The sequence below is a fragment of the Rana temporaria genome, chromosome 6 (genome assembly GCF_905171775.1).
Source record: "Rana temporaria chromosome 6, aRanTem1.1, whole genome shotgun sequence".
NCBI lineage: Eukaryota > Metazoa > Chordata > Amphibia > Anura > Ranidae > Rana > Rana temporaria.
In genome coordinates this window covers 10,189,596-10,209,258 of record NC_053494.1, presented here as the reverse complement: position 1 = coordinate 10,209,258, position 19,663 = coordinate 10,189,596, and the positions used below count along the sequence as shown (strand labels likewise).

At 44.9% G+C, this 19,663-nt stretch overlaps 1 protein-coding gene across 2 annotated transcripts in view; it reads left to right on the top strand.

Moving 5' to 3' along the window:
* The window catches only part of LOC120943049 (gap junction beta-3 protein-like), a 20,562-nt gene extending 1,755 nt beyond the window's left edge, over positions 1–18,807 (top strand). Inside the window, exons 1-2 of one of the 2 annotated variants that reach the window (XM_040356117.1) lie at positions 9,105–9,239; positions 17,584–18,807. In XM_040356117.1, coding sequence (XP_040212051.1) covers positions 17,584–18,309 — 726 coding nt within the window. In that variant the 5' untranslated portion in view covers positions 9,105–9,239 and the 3' untranslated portion in view covers positions 18,310–18,807. Of the gene's footprint in view, positions 1–9,104; positions 9,240–17,583 lie in introns of those variants that run through there. The other variant, XM_040356116.1, reaches the window with a different exon arrangement.
* Positions 18,808–19,663: the final 856 nt, after the last annotated feature.

The following is a 19,663-nucleotide window of genomic DNA, read 5'->3' as shown; positions in this document are numbered from 1 at the left end:
CCTATTTTTCCTCCTGTGTTGTCGTCCTGTCACACGCCCCCTGGTGGACTACAAGTGCCTGTACCGTCACACAGTACTCAGACATGGTCAGGAAGCCAGATCCTCTTCGGCTGGATCCAGGCTCCATTCACACGAATGCGTTTTTTGATGCATTTTGCAGAAATGCAGGCAGGGATGGACTGGCCATTGGGACTGCAGGGAGTTTCCCGGAGGGCCGATGGCTCAGTGGGCCGGCTTCAGTGACAGCGGACTACCGCCCCCCCCTCCGCTCCTCTGTCTCTCCCTCCCTGCAGCGCTCACCTGGGGGGAACAAAGAAGCAGGGGGAGGACCAGAGGAGCATGGGGGGAGGGGACAGACAGCTGACTCAACAGCTATGGCCTGGGAGTTTCTCACTTCTGCCTAATCTTGTACCATAAGGGGGGGGGGGCACCGAACTGATTCTTTTCCCCCGGGTGAAATAATGTCTAGCTTCCACACTGGTACTGCCTATAAGAGTACCAGTACCAGCCATTCTACTCTAATAAAGTAGAACGGCTAGTGGCTAGTGAAGGGGGAGAGGGGGCTTGGGTGGCGTGTGGGAGTTGTACGGCCGCCATGGGAGAGACCTGTCAAAGTGGGCCAGTCTGAGTGAGTGAAAAACTTATATAGCGCTGCACATGGGAACTGAATCGCCTCTAGGCGCTTGTTGACCATTTCTCCTTTGGATGAAGTCCAGGGCCAAATTGCTGTCCCAGTCCAGCCCTGAATGCAGGGAATTTTTTTAACATGGGTTCCTATGGAACATGTTCACATCAATGCTTTATAGTGCCTCTGCGTTTTTGGAAAGGGCCGGGGACTGTTTTTTCCCCCGCAAAAAGCAGCTTTTTGCATGTAATAGAATTCAATGGACCCACATGCAAAACGCAAGTACCGCGATTTTTGAAGCTCCAATTACACCTATGCATGTTGCTTTTGAGCGTTTTTGCGGTGCTTGCTGCGTTTTTCGACACATGTTTTTACCGCGATTTGTGTATTATTATTTTTTTTACATTTCCTTTTAACAACCAGCTATAAACAGGAAAAAAATGCAAATCGCGGTAAAAAAGCTCATAGAAAAACACAGCAAGCACCGCAAAAATCACTACAAAAACGCTCACAAGCAACATGCATAGGTGAGTGGGTCCATTGAATTCTATTACATGCAAAATGCTGCTTTTTGCGGGGAAAAAGGCTCCATTCACACTAATGCGTTTTTTTTTTAAAGCATTTTGCAGAAATGCAGGAAAAAATTTTAACGTGTTCACATCAATGCTTTTTTGTGCCTCTGCATTTTTGGAAAGATTGGGGACTTTTTTTTTTCCCCGCAAAAAGCAGCGTTTTGCATGTAATAGAATTCAATGCACCCAAATCCAAAATGCAAGTACCGCAATTTTGCCACGTCTTCACCACGTTTCTGCCGCGATTTGCGGTTTGCGACTTTTTTTTTTTTTATTACCTGTTTATAGCTGGTTGTTAAAGGAAATGTAAAAAAAATAAAGATTGCAGGCTAAAAAAAAAAAAAAAAAAAAGGGTTTTTAGCACGATTTGCTTTTATTTTTGGTTAATTTTTTAGTTATTTTTTTAAGCCGACAATTTGAATTTTTTTTCATTACCTTTAACAACCAGCTATAAACAGGTAAAAAAGAAAAAGGCAAATCGCACAAAAAATTTACGGTAAAAACACGGTACTTGCGTTTTGGATGCGGGTCCATTGAATTCTATTACATGCAAAACGCTTCTTTTTTTTGTGGGAAAAAACAGTCCCCGACCCTTTTCCAAAAATGCAGAGGCATTGATGTGAACATGTTCCATAGGAAACCACATTAAAAAAATTCCCTGCATCAAAAAACGCATTGGTGTGAATGGAGCCTTATTGGCCTCGTATCTCTCCATAAAGAGGACCTGTCACAATATATTTCTATTACAAGGAATGTTTACATTCCTTGTAATAGGAATAAAAGTGATAAAAAATAAATAAAAAAAAGTGTAAAAATAAAAAAAATTAAGTAATAAATGAAAATAATAAAAAAAATAAAAACGCCCCTGTCCCTGGTAGCTCGCACTCAGAAGCGAACGCACACGTAAGTCACGCCCACATATGTAAACGCCGTTCAAACGACACATGTGAGGTGTCGCCGCGTGCGTTAGAGCGAGTGCAACAATTCTAGCCCTAGACCTCCTCTGTAACTCGAAACTGGTAACCTGTTAAAAAAAAAAAAATTCAAGCGTCGCCTATGGAGATTTTTAAGTCCCGAAGTTTGGCGCCATTCCATGAGTTTCCCCCCCAAAAAAGGCGTTTGAAAAATTATTGCACAAATACCGTGCGAGGGGGGGAAAAAAAAGTTGTAATGACCGTCATTTTATTCCCTAGGGTGTCTGCTAAAAAAAAACATAAACATTATATATATATATATATATATATATATATATATATATATATATATATATATATATATATATATATATATATATATATATATATATATATATATATATATATATATATATATATATATATATATATATATAATATGTTTGGGGGTTCTGAGCAAATTTCTAGCAAAAGAATGATGATTTGTACATGTAGGAGAGAAGTGCCAGAATTGGCCCGTTATGGAGGTGGGTATAAAAACCCGGTATTGAAGGGGTTAAGGAGCGGAAGGATTTGCCCCCTTAATGACCAGGCCATTTTTTGCGATATGGCACTGAAAAAATGAATGAATGACTTGCATAGCGCTACAATTGCCAACTGAATCGCCTCAAGGTGCTTTTTTGCAGCCAGTGTCTTGCTGGCTGGTGCGGTCATTTACCCCGTAGGATCTCAACACGCTTGGGACACACATTCGTACACATATGTACTGGGCCAATTTGGACAAGATCGCATCGATTTAACTGACAATTGCGCGGTCGTGTGACTTGACACCCAAACAAAATTGACGTCCTTTTTTTCCCACAAACAGAGCTTTCTTTTGGTGGTATTTGATCACTTCTTTTTTTTTTTTGCGCTATAATAAAAAAAAAGAGCGTCAATTTTGCTATAATAATAAATATCCCCGATTTATTTTTATTTTTTTTAAGCTATTTTTTTCTAAGTTTAGGCCGATATTAGCCAGATTCAGGTACAGTTACGACGGCGTATCAGTAGATACACCGTCGTAACTCTAAATCCGCGCCGTCGTATATTTAAGCGTATGCTCAAACTGAGATACGCTTAAATATTGCTAAGATACGACCAGCGTAAGTCTCCTACGCCGTCATATCTTAGCTGTCTATTTACGCTGGCCGCTAGAGGCGTGTATGCTGATTTCTGCCTAGAATATGTAAATCAGCAAGATACGCCTATTCACGAACGTACGCACGGCCGTGGCAGTAAAGATACGCCGTTTACGTAAGGCGTTTTCAGGCGTAAAGATTAACCACCAAAAAGATGGCGCAGCCAATGTTAAGTATGGACGTCGGAAAGCCGTCAAATTTTTCACGTTTTACGTCGTTTGCGTAACTCGTCCGTGAACGGGGCTGGGCATAAGTTACGTTCACGTCGAAAGCATTGACTTTTTGCGACGTGATTTGAAACATGCGCACTGGGATACGTCCACGGACGGCGCATGCGCCATTCGTTCGAAGCGTCATTTTCGTGAGGTCACGAATAATTTCCATAAAACACGCCCACCTCTTCCACATTTGAATCAGGCGGGCTTACGCCAGCCAATTTACGCCACGCCGCCGCAACTTACGGAGCAAGTGCTTTGTGAATACTGCACTTGCCTCTCTAACTTGAGAGGCAAAGTTAAGCCACCGTACGTGAATCTACCTATATGTATTCTTCTACATATTTTTGATAAAAAATAAATAAAAAATCACAATAATCAACTTATATTGATTGGTTTGCGCAAAATTTATAGCGTCTACAAAATAGGGGATAGAATTATGGCATTTTTATTTATTATTATTTGCACTGGAGTGAGGCGGCCCTTCTTCAGAAAGTCATGGAAACAATGGTTTATGTTCTCTAAGCTGGAGAGCTCATTGAGGCATTTGATGACCTCATGGGTCACTTCTAACCGGACAAGGTGTCATCACAATGTTGAAGATCCAGTAATATGAATCTCCTCCACCTTCTTCCATTAATCCCTTCTGTAACATAATGGCATTCTGTTACACCTTCATTGTGACTTTGCAACATGAGAGCATCCTCCTCCACCTCCGCCGCCCAGCAACCATCCACCATCCACAGGCTGGAAAGAATGTCAGGTGTGCTACACCTCCCCCCACCCAGGTCTATATGATGATCGTATCGGTCACGTCAGCGGTGTAACTGTTACTCAACTGACACACCCGAACCCCCCCCCCCCCCAGGGCTCTGAAACCAAGACTCAGGCTGCGGGCCCATTCCTGGAGAATGCAAACAAGGCCTGACACCTATTGATGGTTGGAGCGTTGTGAAACAATCTGGACGTAATGGTCACGTGCGGAAGGTAAGTTCTGCGGGACACCTCAATTCCACCATCAGAAAGAGGACTAGACTGAAGAACCCAATGGAACTTGCTGCAGCTTTCTTTCTTCTTTTATTTTATAATCCCATCTTTTTCAGTCTTTTAACTTTCTTCTCTAATCTGAAGTTCAACCAGAAATACCTTCATTATACTACCTTGAAAGACAAGTAACTTTTTTTTATAAGAATTATGACTCAGTTTGCGAGTGTTGTCTCGCAAAACTAGCAGAATTCAAGCTAACGGGGCCTGCAGTACCGCATTTGGCCTGAGGTTGGGGGGCGCTAGAGCCGAGTAGAGCCAAACGCTATTTGGAAATGCATGAAAAGGCCCAAGGACAGCTCGGCTGACCTCGGCAAATCTCAGGAACAAAGGGCCAGATTCACAAAAGAGATACGACGGCGTATCTCCTGATACGCCGTTGTATCTCTGTTTCTAACTATGCGACTCATTCATAGAATCAGTTACGCATAGATAGGCAGAAGATCCGACAGGTGTAATGGACTTACACTGTCGGATCTTAGGATGCAGTGCCGCCGCTGGGGGGAGTTTGCGTCGTAAACCAGCGTTGGGTATGCAAATTAGGAGTTACTGCGATCCACAAAGCTTTGTCCCGTCGTTACGTCGTCGCGAGTGTTAGATTTCCGTCGCAAAGATAGTACACCTTTAACATGGTGTAAAAGTACTCCACCATGTTAAAGTATGCCTGTCTTTCCCGCGTCGCTTTTGAATTATTTTTAAATTTAAAATTTTTCCGGCGCCACTCTTTTTTTCACGTCGCGATTCACAAAACGTCGGCGCGTCGTAATTTTGCGCAAAGCACGTCGGGAAATTTGCGACGGGAGCATGCGCAGTACGTCCGGCGCGGGAGCGCGCCTAATTTAAATGGTACCCGCCCCATTTGAATTGGACCGCCTTGCGCCAGAGCTGTTTACGATACACCGCCGCAAATTTCCAGGTAAGTGCTTTGTGGATCGGGCACTAAATCGGAAAAATTGTGGCGGTGTAACGTAAACCGGTTACGTAAAATTGCGCCCGCTCTACGTGAATCTGGCCCAAAGTCTTTCCGAGGTTTGCCGAGGTCAGCAGAAGTGTCCTTGGGCCTTTGCGGTCGTTTCCGAGGCTCTCTGGCGCCCCCCCTGTCTCTGGCCGCATGCCATTAAAGTCAATATGAAACAAATTATTTTTGTTTCCATTGACTTCTATGAGGAAACTCGCTTTGATATGCAAGTACTTTGGATTACGAGCATTCTCCTGGAAAGGGTTATACTCGTAATCCGAGGTTCCACTGTATAGTAAGTGTGGCGATGACATCATCGCTGCGCTGTACATGGAATCTCAAAGTGTGGAAGTCAGATCTTCTTGGTTCGCTTTTATTGGTCTCCTGAACACTTCCTCCCCTTATTATCTGCATAAAATAACAAAAAAGGTGTTCTGTGATCCAGCAAAAAGGGACCTGGGCAGGGCTGACAACTCTGCTTGGCACTGAATGCAGAAAGGACAGCGTGTTGTCAGCTCAAACAGGAAGTTAGGAGCTCGCTGCATCCCTTCAAGATCAACAGCACCCCCTTTCATCACACATTTAAAATCCAACGCATTTCGGGGCCGAAATTTTAGATTAAGGTTTTATCAGAACTTGAATGAACTCGGATTTCCCATAATAATCTCTAGAGGTGGAATGTTACTGGATTCAGAGAGTCAAGAACGAGGTATGCCAACATTATTGGTAATGATGAAGGAAGGAGCGGCTGAGAAGAGCCATGAAGATGAGTAAATGATGGTCGGGACTTAAAGAGATTCTATCATTTTAAATAGGCAAAGTATGTGGGTCTATTAAAGGCAGTGCCGATCCTGACCTCCCTGGGGCCCTAAGCAAAATTACATGTCACATTGAAGCGGGGGGAGGGGGTGTTCTGCTGTCGGAAATGACATCTTACGTTAAAGTGAGAAGCGGGGGGTGCTGACTTCATACCTCTTCTCCCATGCAGCCAGCGAGTTGAGAAGCTGGGGGAGGGGCCGAAAATTACTTTATACCAGACGGGGCCTCTAGTAATTTGGGGGGCCCTCCGCAACTTTGCGGGGCCCTAAGCGGCTTGCATAGTGAGCCTATAGGGCGGATCGGCCCTGATTAAAGGGCAAAACAATAGGTCTGCTTGACAGCTGACCCCCTCTGCAACTGATACTTACCCTCTGCTTGCTGCCCCACCTCCCTGTTTGCCTACAAGGGCTTCCTCAATGATGTCTGCCTCCAATTGTTGGTTGGCTCAGAATCCCTACCAGGACTTCCTTCTTCAGAAAGTCATGGAAACAATGGTTCTCTAAGCTGTAGAGCTCATTAAGGCATTTTATGACCTCATGGGTCACTTATAAACCGGACAAGGTGTCATCAAAATGTTGAAGATCCAGTGACTCCAGTAATATGAATCTCCTCCACCTTCTTCCATTATTCTATTTCCCATTCAACCCCAGTAAACAGACATCACCACAGCTACGTTCCCAGCATCACTGCCAGAGACCAGAATGACTGGCTCTTTTATTCGTAAAAGACAAAGGGCCAGATCCACAGACGAAGTACGCCGGCGTATCTACTGATACGCCGGCGTACTTTCAAATTTCCCGCGTCGTATCGTTGTTTTGAATCCTCAAAACAAGATACGACGGCTTCTGGGTTAGATCCGACAGGCGTACGTCTTCGTACGCCTTCGGATCTAAGATGCAACACTTCGGCGTCCGCTGGGTGGCGTTTTCCGCGTCGGGTATGCAAATTAGCGATTTACGACGATCCACGAACGTACGCGCGGCCGTCGCATTTTCTAACGTCGTCTGTAGTCGGCTTTTTCCGGCGTATAGTTAAAGCTGGTATTTTGTGGCGTATAGATAGAATTGCCATGTTAAGTATGGCCATCGTTCCCGCGTCGAATTTTGAATTTTTTTTTTTGCGTAAGTCGTCCGTGAATAGGGATGGACGCAACTCACGTCTAAGTTCAAAAAATGACGTTGTTGCGACGTCATTTAGCGCAATGCACGGCGGTAAATTTAGGAACGACGCATGCGCATTTCATTCGGCGCGGGGACGCGCTTCATTTAAATGAAACCCGCCCAATTTGAAATACACCGCCAGAAATACACTACGCAGCCGTAACTTACGGCGTGAACTCGCTGAGGATTTGAAAATGCGCCAGGTAAGGTACGGAGGCGTAGTGTATCTCTGATACGCTGCGCCAATGTATTTCTTTCTGGATCTGGCCCAAAATAAATTACAAACAGGAAGTCCTGGCTCCAACAGCCAATCACCTCCAACACAGGATGTGACCTTACAGGATATGACCAAATAAGGATGTGAAAACACAGGATGTGACAACACAGGAAATCCTTCCAACAGGATTAGTTAATACAAACAACAACATAAATAATGCAACAAACAATGAATAATGGCTAAAGGCTTATGGGCTTGTGGTTTTGTCTGGGCAGAGACAGGGTGCATGGAAGCTAAACAAACACTCGTATTACCGCTGATAGGAATCCTTATTCTGCCCTTTCCAGAGCACAACGCATACCCGAATTATACTACCGTTCCTGGGGATAGGAGGCTATCTGAAGGTGTACGCTGCGAATCCCGACCATGCTGATCAGACACAGCAGAGACAAGAGCGTACATTCGCCTATTCGTCCTTGCAGAGTGAACACATCCCCCCATGCACGATCGTCTGTGCATCGCACAGGGGCCCTTCGCCGGCGGACATATCCCCACTCTGCAAACATCTCGCTCCAACCTCAAGAAGTTTTCCACTACCAGACGGGAATCAACCAGCGTCAGTCTGCCCCAGTCAGCTCTTTAGAGCGGGCTGTGGGAGAACTAACACTGGGTGACACTATGACAACGCATATTAAATACATCTTCGTAAAATTTCCACAACAAGGATGAGTGCAGAGGAGGTATGTGTATATATTGCAGGAGAAGTCCAGAAAATATGTAACTTTGCCTTGAAGGGGTAAATACGGGATGGTTTTAGGGGAAGGTGTGTTGCAGAATTGTAACCAGGTGAGCCGACTTTTACATTCTTTTCATTTTTGAAAGTTCCTATGACTGTGTACGTTTTTTTATTTCTGATCTTTCATAGCACCAGAGCACGAAGGGTTAATCTAGGAACTGGAAAGACAGCATTTTCTATTTGTGAGATTTGAGGAAGGGATGACGCCCCCGACACCAGCACAACCTAAAGACCGACCCATCACTGATAAGTCCTGAGAGCTCCTCTGGATTGGACGTCGGGTTGGTCCTGGTCTGCAGAGCTTACAGTCTATTCAGCTGGGGCGCCAGTGTTTTTAGATGACAGATCTGGGAGATACAAATCTATAGACACTGTTCTTCGTCGTCTGTGCACTTTGCATCAGAACTCTGATCTAAAAAGCTGACACTTTAAAAAAAAAAATATTTTTAGATTCTAGATGCTTCAGCTGCAGGAAGTGTTCAAAAGATTTTCAGGAACTTCAGAGATCCTGGCCCACGAAGCTGACAGTCAATTGTGAAGTCCTAATCATTGGATTAGGTGTTCTTCCTTCAAAGAAACAACATTCTAAGTTTTTGTTTTTGTCTCTGACATCTGAGGACTAGCCTTCAGAGCTGACAATCCAACTGGACTGGAAGTGACTTCTTTGTTTTGGAGTCTAATTAAAATAATCTCTGAATCGGCACTTTCTCATCCTTGTCACAACTAACATCCGTCAAGGTGAGTCTCTACCTGTAAATGGCTTCACTTTAGGAGCCAATTTCAGATCTGTGTGTGTAGAGGTGTGTTGTGTGTGGTGTGTTTTTTTTTTTTTTTTTTGTGTGTGTCTGTGTTTTTTTTTTTTTTTTTGTGTGTGTCTGTGTTTTTTTTTTTTTTGTGTCAACGTATGTTTTCTTTGTGCATTGACATGCATTATTTGACAGGCAATGATCTGGTTTCCAATGAGTTTTAGAATTTGAAGTAGATAAAGTGAACAACCTTTGATCAAGGCTTGCCAATACCTGTTGCCAATGTGTCAAAGCGCACGTTAGATGCCCCACAACACACAAAATCGCAGAAGAAAAATGGACATGTTGTATTTTTGATGATTTGAGGCACTATTTCTAGCTTGCGGAAAAAGAACACATGCATTTGAAGGGCGCCTGTTAAAATGATATACATGGACCATCAATCCGTGTTTCATAGACTGAAAAAAATGCGGCCTTTAATAAAAAAATATGTTGCATCTTCAGAACCCCTAAATGAGCACAGGAATGCATTACAGAACATGGGCTAACTTTTTTTAATAGGCCAACAATTTTTTATTTTTATTTTCTTAATGGCAATCTTATGAATCCTCCGATTAACATTCTGCTCTGTAATATTAGTAATGAATAAGTAACCTTTCCATATTTTTTTTTTTTCCATACTATATCAGTTGGTGATCAGTGGGAAGAATGTTCCTTACATTGGTGATCAGTGAGAAGAATGTCCCTTACATTGGTGATCAGTGGGAAGAATGTCCCTTACATTGGTGATCAGTGAGAAGAATGTTCCTTACATTGGTGATCAGTGAGAAGAATGTTCCTTACATTGGTGATCAGTGAGAAGAATGTCCCTTACATTGGTGATCAGTGGGAAGAATGTTCCTTACATTGGTGATCAGTGGGAAGAATGTCCCTTACATTGGTGATCAGTGGGAAGAATGGTCCTTACATTGGTGATCAGTGGGAAGAATGTCCCTTACATTGGTGATCAGTGGGAAGAATGTTCCTTACATTGGTGATCAGTGGGAAGAATGTCCCTTACATTGGTGATCAGTGGGAAGAATGTCCCTTACATTGGTGATCAGTGGGAAGAATGTCCCTTACATTGGTGATCAGTGAGAAGAATGCTCCTTACATTGGTGATCAGTGGGAAGAATGTTCCTTACATTGGTGATCAGTGGGAAGAATGTTCCTTACATTGGTCATCAGTGAGAAGAATGTCCCTTACATTGGTGATCAGTGAGAAGAATGTCCCTTACATTGGTGATCAGTGAGAAGAATGTCCCTTACATTGGTGATCAGTGGGAAGAATGTTCCTTACATTGGTGATCAGTGAGAAGAATGTTCCTTACATTGGTGATCAGTGAGAAGAATGTTCCTTACATTGGTCATCAGTGAGAAGAATGCTCCTCACATTGGTGATCAGTGGGAAGAATGGTCCTTACATTGGTGATCAGTGGGAAGAATGTCCCTTACATTGGTGATCAGTGAGAAGAATGTCCCTTACATTGGTGATCAGTGAGAAGAATGTCCCTTACATTGGTGATCAGTGGGAAGAATGTCCCTTACATTGGTGATCAGTGGGAAGAATGTTCCTTACATTGGTGATCAGTGGGAAGAATGTTCCTTACATTGGTGATCAGTGGGAAGAATGTCCCTTACATTGGTGATCAGTGGGAAGAATGTCCCTTACATTGGTGATCAGTGAGAAGAATGCTCCTTACATTGGTGATCAGTGGGAAGAATGTTCCTTACATTGGTGATCAGTGGGAAGAATGTTCCTTACATTGGTGATCAGTGGGAAGAATGTCCCTTACATTGGTGATCAGTGAGAAGAATGTTCCTTACATTGGTGATCAGTGGGAAGAATGTTCCTTACATTGGTGATCAGTGGGAAGAATGTTCCTTACATTGGTGATCAGTGAGAAGAATGTCCCTTACATTGGTGATCAGTGAGAAGAATGTCCCTTACATTGGTGATCAGTGGGAAGAATGTCCCTTACATTGGTGATCGGTGGGAATAATGTCCCTTACATTGGTGATCAGTGAGAAGAATGTTCCTTACATTGGTGATCAGTGAGAAGAATGCTCCTTACATTGGTGATCAGTGAGAAGAATGTTCCTTACATTGGTGATCAGTGAGAAGAATGTTCCTTACATTGGTGATCAGTGGGAAGAATGTCCCTTACATTGGTGATCAGTGGGAAGAATGCCACCCCTACATATACCTAAATTGCAGTGATCCTACTGGCCCCGCCAAGCAGCATTGGCCCTGGAACTATGAAGACCCCATCAGAAGGGAGGTCAATCAACCACAGTTGGAGGAAACCTCTAACGGCCTCTGGAGCAGGGGCGGACTGACCATTGAGGCTCTCGGGCACTGCCCGAGGGCCCCATGCCACTAGGGGGCCCCATCAGGGTTGCCAGGCTCAGTAAAACCAGGGACAGTATGTAAAAATCTTTTTTTTTTTTTTTACATCTGTCCCTCATATGTCCAAAACCGACATGCTTTTGATGTGAAAATCCAGAGATTTTAGCTGCCCCGCCTCTGCACTGCCTCCTGGCGTGGTGGCCATCTGTAAGCCCGGGGGCCCCATAATCTTCTATTGCCCGGGGGCCCCATGAGTTGTCAGTCCGCCCCTGCTCTGGGGGAACCCCACAGCTCCACAAAACGCTGGTTGAGAATGGCTGCTCTAGGCATTATGTGAAAACGCATCCCAATTATTAAATGGACACCCTGCCTTCTCTTCTACCCTCTACTACCTCTATTACCTCTCCTACACTTGGCAGTGCTAAACATTTGATTAGTCAGGTCCAAGTAGTGGAAAAGAGAACCGGCTGCTGTCATGGACTTTGGCTTCCTTTTACATTTCTAGGGACTAACTGACAGCTGATAAATGATCCCGGTGACCTATCTACTCCCTACTTGTCTACATCCTCTATCCGCTGGCAGTCATTGGTTGGCGGGGGGGCGCACAGCTTTCATGGGAGTGTTGGATGACTCGAGCCGGCTGAGCTCATTCCAACTGTGACTCATTTTCATAGAAAGTAGTGAGCGATCATCAAACATTTTATGTGACTCCTCAGACAATGCCACCTCCGATGCTTCCCATGTAAGGATTGATCAAGGTGCTCGGCGTGTCTTCTCGGCCCTGGGCTGCTTATAAACCAAGGCTGTAAACTCATAATTATAGACATACGGGGCCAGATTCTCATACATTAGCGCTGCTCCTGGGCAGCGTAATGTATGAGCTCTACGTTACACCGCCGCAGGTCTACAGGTTTAAATCCTGATTCTCAGAACACTTACCTGTAAACTTGCGGCGGTGTATCGTTAGATTGCTCGGCGCAAGCCCGCCCAATTCAAATGGGGCGGGCACCATTTAAATTAGGCGCGCTCCCGCGCCGAGCGTACTGCGCATGCTCCGTCGGGTAAATTACCCGACGTGCATTGCGCTAAATGACGTCGCCCCGACGTCATTTGCCTAGATGTATACGTAAATGGCGTCCAGCGCCATTCACGGACGTCTTACGCAAACTACGTAATTTTGATTCAATTCGACGCGGGAACGACGGCCATAGTTAACATTGGTTGCCCCTGCTAATAGCAGGGGCAACCTTACGCGTCGGGTACGCTACGCAAACGACGTTAATTCGCTGCGTCGACCTCGCGTATGTTCGGGAATCGCCGTACTTACCTCATTTGCATAGACGACGGGGAAAAGCGACGATGCGACACCTAGCGGGGGGAAAAAAAATTACTTTTAAGATCTGACAGCGTAACAGCCTTACGCTTGTCAGATCTAATGGGTACCTATGCGCAACTGATTCTAAGAATCAGTCGCATAGATACCTGGGGCCAGATGAGGAGTTACGACGGCGCTAATGGTGTTGCGCCGTCGTAACGCCTTCGAGAATCTGGCCCACGGTATCCATTTAGCCCTGAAACTGATGTTATTTTGATAAAACTAGCAGTTAATGTCTGAAACAAATGACCGAGGGGGAAAAAAAACTATTATATGAAGGTACAGTGGCGGCGTGTCTATAAAGGGCGCAGGAGCGCTGCCCCCTCTCTCCTGTCATTGCTCTAATTATATCAGATTCATGCAATCTTGACTCTGCCAATTTGTTTTTTGTTTTTATCAATACACCCCTGTAACGAGACCCTTGCTCGCTCGGTTCCGCTCTCCCGACACTCCTCTGCTGCTATTGAATCAGATTGCAGATCGCAAGGTCTGATGGTTCGGTCATCCAAGGCTCCGGGATCCGAACTACAGCTATGTGCCGTTCGAAATCCATCACAACAAACACCAGGCAGGCTGCATGTAAGTTCAAACAGGAAACTCATTTATTGGATGCACACAACACACTTTTATACAGCAGTTTGAACACCCCGCCCCCGAACAACCGCTTTCCTATTGGTCAATTGTAAAGTACATTGCAGTTCTCAATTAGGTCCTCTTAGCCAGAGGACTTGAAACAGGGTCAGCAGGGATTGGTCCGATAGCTTGAATAGGAGGACTGCTATGTGTAATGAGACAGAAGCCCCAGGGGGGGCAATCAAAGTACAATGCTTTTCCTCCAGACCATGGAGCCGTCTGGAGGGGGGGGGGGGGTTAGCCTTAAGACAGGGCAGAAGACCCCCCTTGGAACACTTCAGCATTCCAAGGTCCATGACAATACTCCCCCCTGAGAAACAGTCCAACAGCCACAGTGGGACCCCGAACGGGTCAACTCAAGGATGTTGGAAAAGTAGTCTTAAGGTTCCAGGTCTGTCTGCCGGGATAACCCATCCGCCTTCCTGTTTTGAGGCCCTGGCCCATAATCGGAAGGCAAGAGGCTCGCATTCAGTCCTCTCCAAAAGCCTCTGTCGCAGCTAGGTCTGTCACAACCCCTTACTGTAATCAGGGCTGTCTTAATGAGAGGGCACACCTGGGCACTGCCCAGGGGCCACAGCGGCATGGGGGGCCCCCTACACTCTCCCCAAAGCAGCTGATCCTTGAGCCCACGCTGCCCTGAAATTGGGAGCCCCATGATGGCACTGAGAGTGATAGATGCAAAGGGGAGGCAGTCTGCCTCCTACCTTCTTGATGTCGGTTTACCTGCACTGTCATCATTGTAAGGGCCCCAGAGCATTACTTTTCCCAGGGGCCCATGATGCTATTAAGACGGCCCTGACTGTAATAAAAAAAAAAAAATCTTGGCCGATGACAGAAGAACGTGTGAATGTTATGTAGATGTTCATGGATATCTTGTGGAAAGATGACGGAATGTAGCAAATGTTATCTCGGAGACCGGCAGCGCCGCTGTCTGCTGCTCTAACCTTCCCTTGACAAACTGTCCTTATGAGATCTCATAACCTATTGCAATCACTAATAATGTTCAGCTGGACTGATGTAGTACAACGGGGAGAACATGCAAACTCCATGCAGGCAGTGTCACGGCTCAATTTCAAACTGAGAAGTCTCAAAATCACAGCGCAGTAAAATAAGGATTAAAAAAAATACAAAGTGACAACTGTCATGCTAAAAGAATCAAAAAAACAACAACAACAAAAAAATAATAATTGAACTGTGCAATAGCGATTATTATTATTATTATTATTATTATTATTATTATTATTATTTTTTTTTTTTTAATCTCCCCCCCCCCCCCAAGCCAACACCATCTGCTCTTTAACTTCTTCAGAGCCATAGTAAAAAGACGGCCACAAGGTGGCTCTACAATGCCGGGAGGCCGTCTTTTTACGGCCTCTGGTCCTCCCGCCACTGGGGGCGCGCGCCACTGAGATGCCAATGCACGTGCCTGGCAGCCGCGATGTCCACCAGGTACCCGCGATCGGCAGTGACAGAGCAAGGACGTGGATCTGTGTGTGTAATCACAGAGCTCCACGTCCTGTCAGGGAGAGGAGACCGATGCTGTGTCCCTTGTACATAGGGACACAGCATCGGTCACCTCCCCCAGTCAGTCCCCTCCCCCTACAGTAAGAATCACTCCCAGGGTACACATTTAACCCCTTGATCGCCCCCTACTGTTAACCCCTTCCCTGCCAGTCACATTTTTACAGTAATCAGTGCATATTTATAGCACTGTTCGCTGTATAAATGTGAATGGTCACAAAAATGTGTCAAAATTGTCCGATGTGTGCGCCTCAATATCGCAGTCCTGATAAAAATCGCAGATCGCCGCCATTACTAGTAAAAAAAATAATAATAGAAAAAGGTCAGAATTCTATCCCCTATTTTGTAGCCGCTATAACTTTTGCGCAAACCAATCACTATACACTTATTGCAATATCCCCCCCCCCCAAAAAAAAATATGTAGAAGAATACGTATTGGCCTAAACTGAGAAAAAGCAAAAAGTAAAACAAAAATTTTATTTTTTTTTCAAAATTGTCGCGCTTTTTTTTGTTTATAGCGCAAAAAATAAAAACCGCAGAGATGATCAAATACCACCAAAGGAAAGCTCTACTTGTGGGGGGGAAAAAAAGACGTCGATTTTGTTTGGGAGCCAGGTCACACGACCGCGCAATTTTTATTTAAAGCGTGACAGTGCCGAAAGCTGAAATTTCGCCTGGGAAGGAAGGGGGTATATGTGCCCAGTAAGCAAGTGGTTAAATATTGAGAGCGCTCCCTGATCCTGTGACATCACCAGTTTCCAGAGTCGAGATGCTGAGCTGCTTTGAGTCGTTCTTCACACAACAAATGTCCCTTTTTGAGAGCCGATCATATTTATTTTATTGCTCTTTGTAGATTTGCATTATATTGGTGTGATGAAATAACAACCAGCGCAGTGTCGGCAAACACTAAAACACTTGTCCTCCAGCAACATAACATCCCCCATCAGATACAATGTAACATTCTGTTTTCTGTAGAAACATTACCCAAGGCAAAAGCAAACTGTATATAAAACAAAGCCATGGGATTTATAACCGTGTGCTGCAGGGAGGGGCTCGGGTTAGGTCCCAGCACCGTCTCACATACTGTGTACCCCAGCAGACCTCCACCACTGGGATTGATTGATTGATTATTTTATTAGACATGTGCAATTTGTTTTGTTCCAAATTCATTTATTTATTTTAACAAATTTCAACAAATGTGTTAATTCGGAAATATCCAAATTAACGAAAACCTGTTTAACAAACTTTTCTGAATATTTGTAAATAATAATAATAAACCGGAAATAAAAAAATAAAAAATAAAAACATTGGCCCAGATTCTCGTACCTGGGTGTAAAACTCAGCGGGCGTAACGTATCTCATTTACGTTACGCCGCCACAAATTTTACAGGCAAGTGCTTTATTCACAAAGAACTTGCCTGTAAAGTTGCGGCGGCGTAGCGTAAATCACCTGGCGCAAGCCCGCCTAATTCAAATTAGCCGGGTAGGGGGTGTGGAGCATTTAAATTAAGCGCGTTCCCGCACCGGACGTACTGTGCATACGCCGTTCGAAAAATATCCCAGGGTGCATTGCTCCAAATGACGTCGCAAGGACGTCATTGGTTTTCGACGTGAATGTAAATGGCGTCCAGCCCCATTCACGGACGACTTACGCAAACGACGTAAATTTTTTAATTTCGACGCGGGAACGACGGCCATACTTAACATTGGTTGCCCCTCATATAGCAGGGGCAACTTTACGCCGCGCAAAACTTACGGAAACGTCGTAACTTCACTGCGTCGACCGCGCGTACGTTTGGGAATTTGTGTAGTTAGCTAATTTGCATACTCGACGGGGAAAACGACACCTTGCGGCGAAAAAAAAAAAAAAGATCCAACAGCGTAAGAGCCTTACGCCTGTCGGATTGAATGGATATCTATGCGTAACTGATTCTAAGAACCAGTCGCATAGATACGACGACCCCTATTAGGACTTACGACGGCGTACATGGCGTTGCGCCGTCGTAAGCCCTTTGAGAATCTGGATTCTAAAAAAATAGATTCTAAAAAAATTGAAAAATTGTGAACTTAAAAAAAAAAATGAAGTTTGGATATTCGAAAAGCTGAAATAATTAACTAATAACTTAACTATTAAGTTATAGGTATTGGAATTTCCTTTCAAATTTGGCTGTTGGTGAAAGTAACGAATACAAATTTATCGGAAATAATGAATGCCGCATCTAAACGGATGGATTTTCTGGGTTTTCAAATTTGCGATATTTTTTTTTTTTATTAGAATGCATTAAAGCGGAGCTCCACCACTCAAACATCAGTAATGGCGGCAGCCATGTTTCAATGCTTGGAGGTTCCCTTCAGGATGGTAATTAGAAAAAGTAATGTGCCCCTTTTTAACGAACGCATTTTTCTTCTGTATTCTAGATGGCGATGGTCACTGGCCTCATCCCGATCCTCCGCACAGCTCTGGAGGCCACCACAGACTACACGGGGAGGACCATGTGGTTTGGTTTCGCTGTGGTCCGTCTTCTTACTCTCTACGTGTCGGAGCTCCCCTGGGGAAAACTGGACATGGACTTTGACTGCCAGGGCAACCAAACCTCCGAGTTCTGCCGGAAAGCTTGTTTCAGCAACCACTTCAGCGTGCCCATTGTCTCCCTGTGGAACAGCGCCTACGTCTTCTTCGTGATTTCCGTCCTCCTCATGGAGCTTTTCACCTCCCAGCTCCGGCACAAGCTCACCAAATCTGCCATGAAAAGCAAAGCTGACCGCCCCAATGGGCCTTTGCTAGGGACGTGGTCATCGGACATTGCCCACAAGGATTTGGTGCTTGATTTTCACCATCAGAGAACGTTGCTTGTCCTCTACATGTTCTGCATCGTCCTGCGGCTGGTGGGGGAGCTGGCGTTCCTCTACTTCTTGCTGTGGTGGCATCTGCCGATGGTGTCTGGCGACCCCATTGAATGCTCTACCCACCTGTGCCCTGGGCCCTTCACGTGCCTGGTCCGATTCCCGGCCGAGAAGAGAATGTCTCTCTACCTTTTGGGGTCACTGTCCGGTATATTGGCCTCGGTCTGCATCGTATTTATATTTTACAGCATCTGCCACTATTTGGCCAACTGTCGCATTCGAAATGATGAGCTTGTGTGATGTTCTGGACCTCCTAATCTAGACTAAAGGACTGTCCCAGTTTTTAGTACCAACACCTGTACAGGATAAGGACATGGAATGGGTATCGCATGTTAACATGCACCATGTGCACCCAACATATCCGGATATGGCTTGTCCATTATCTCATTCCAAGGGTCTTAATATGACGTTGCTCCTCCCTTTTGCTGCTATACTAACCTCCTACTCTACTGGAAAGACTTTACACTATGGGACAATGTTGGTGTGACTTGGGTTCATTTCAACCACAAGACCATAAGTCAAGCTGGCACCAATGTTTTTTCAGATCGTTTTATACAATGGGGTTTGCATATCTGGGGTGTGGAGGGGTAAATTGCAGCATATTAGAGCTCTGTGATTGGTGGAAACAAAGATGAATTCTGGCCAGAGAATGACATCATGTGCAGCCCTGCAATGGTGCAAGATCTCTCCTTGTCCTCTTTGTCCCCCCCCCTTCGTGTGCCCCCCGATCCCCACCGGGTCACCCTCTCCCTAACCCTGTAACCTCCTCACTTACTTACCAGAGAGTCGGGGCTTTGCAGAGACGTGCCCCTGTGTGTACCCTTCTCATACCTCCCAACATTTTGAGATGGGAATGAGTGACACCTACTAACAAGCATATGTAGGCATAGGACACGCCTCCTGCCACGCCCCCTTAAAGGAGAATGAGCCAAAAAAAAATCATGAATTAAATCCACAAGGGCTTTTTTTTACCACTACTATTCTTTTATATTGGCTTTTTAAATTTACAAATGCAGCAATTTAGAAATGAGATGAAAGGTTTAGCGCTGGGAAACACTTTTTGATAGAAAAAAAGTGCGTTTTATATACAACTCTATAGATCAGACCAAAATGAGGGACAAATGAGGAGGAATGAGGGACAGAGGGACATTGCTCCAAATCAGGGACAGCCCCTCGAAATCAGGGATAGTAGGGAGCTATGCGTTCTTTGCTACTCCTGGTAACACTTCAGATAAAGTCGTGTCGGGATAGCTTTATAAAAACCATGACTGTCCCGGGACAGTTGGCAACCACCAATGTAAGGGGACACTTTTATTTTAGGCATCGTAGTAGGCATTTCTCCACCAATGGGAGGGAACACTACACAAGTCTCTGTCTGAAAATATTCACGAATCACTTACGCAAACGATGTAGATTTCAAATTGTGCGACGCGGGAACGACGGGTATCCTTAGCATTGGCTGCGCCTGCTATTAGCAGGAGCAGCCTTACGCTAAGCACGCCGTACGGAAACGACGTAACTTGCGTACGCAGGGCCCGCGCAACAATTGTGAATCGGTGTTAGTATGCAATTTGCATACTATACGCTGATCACA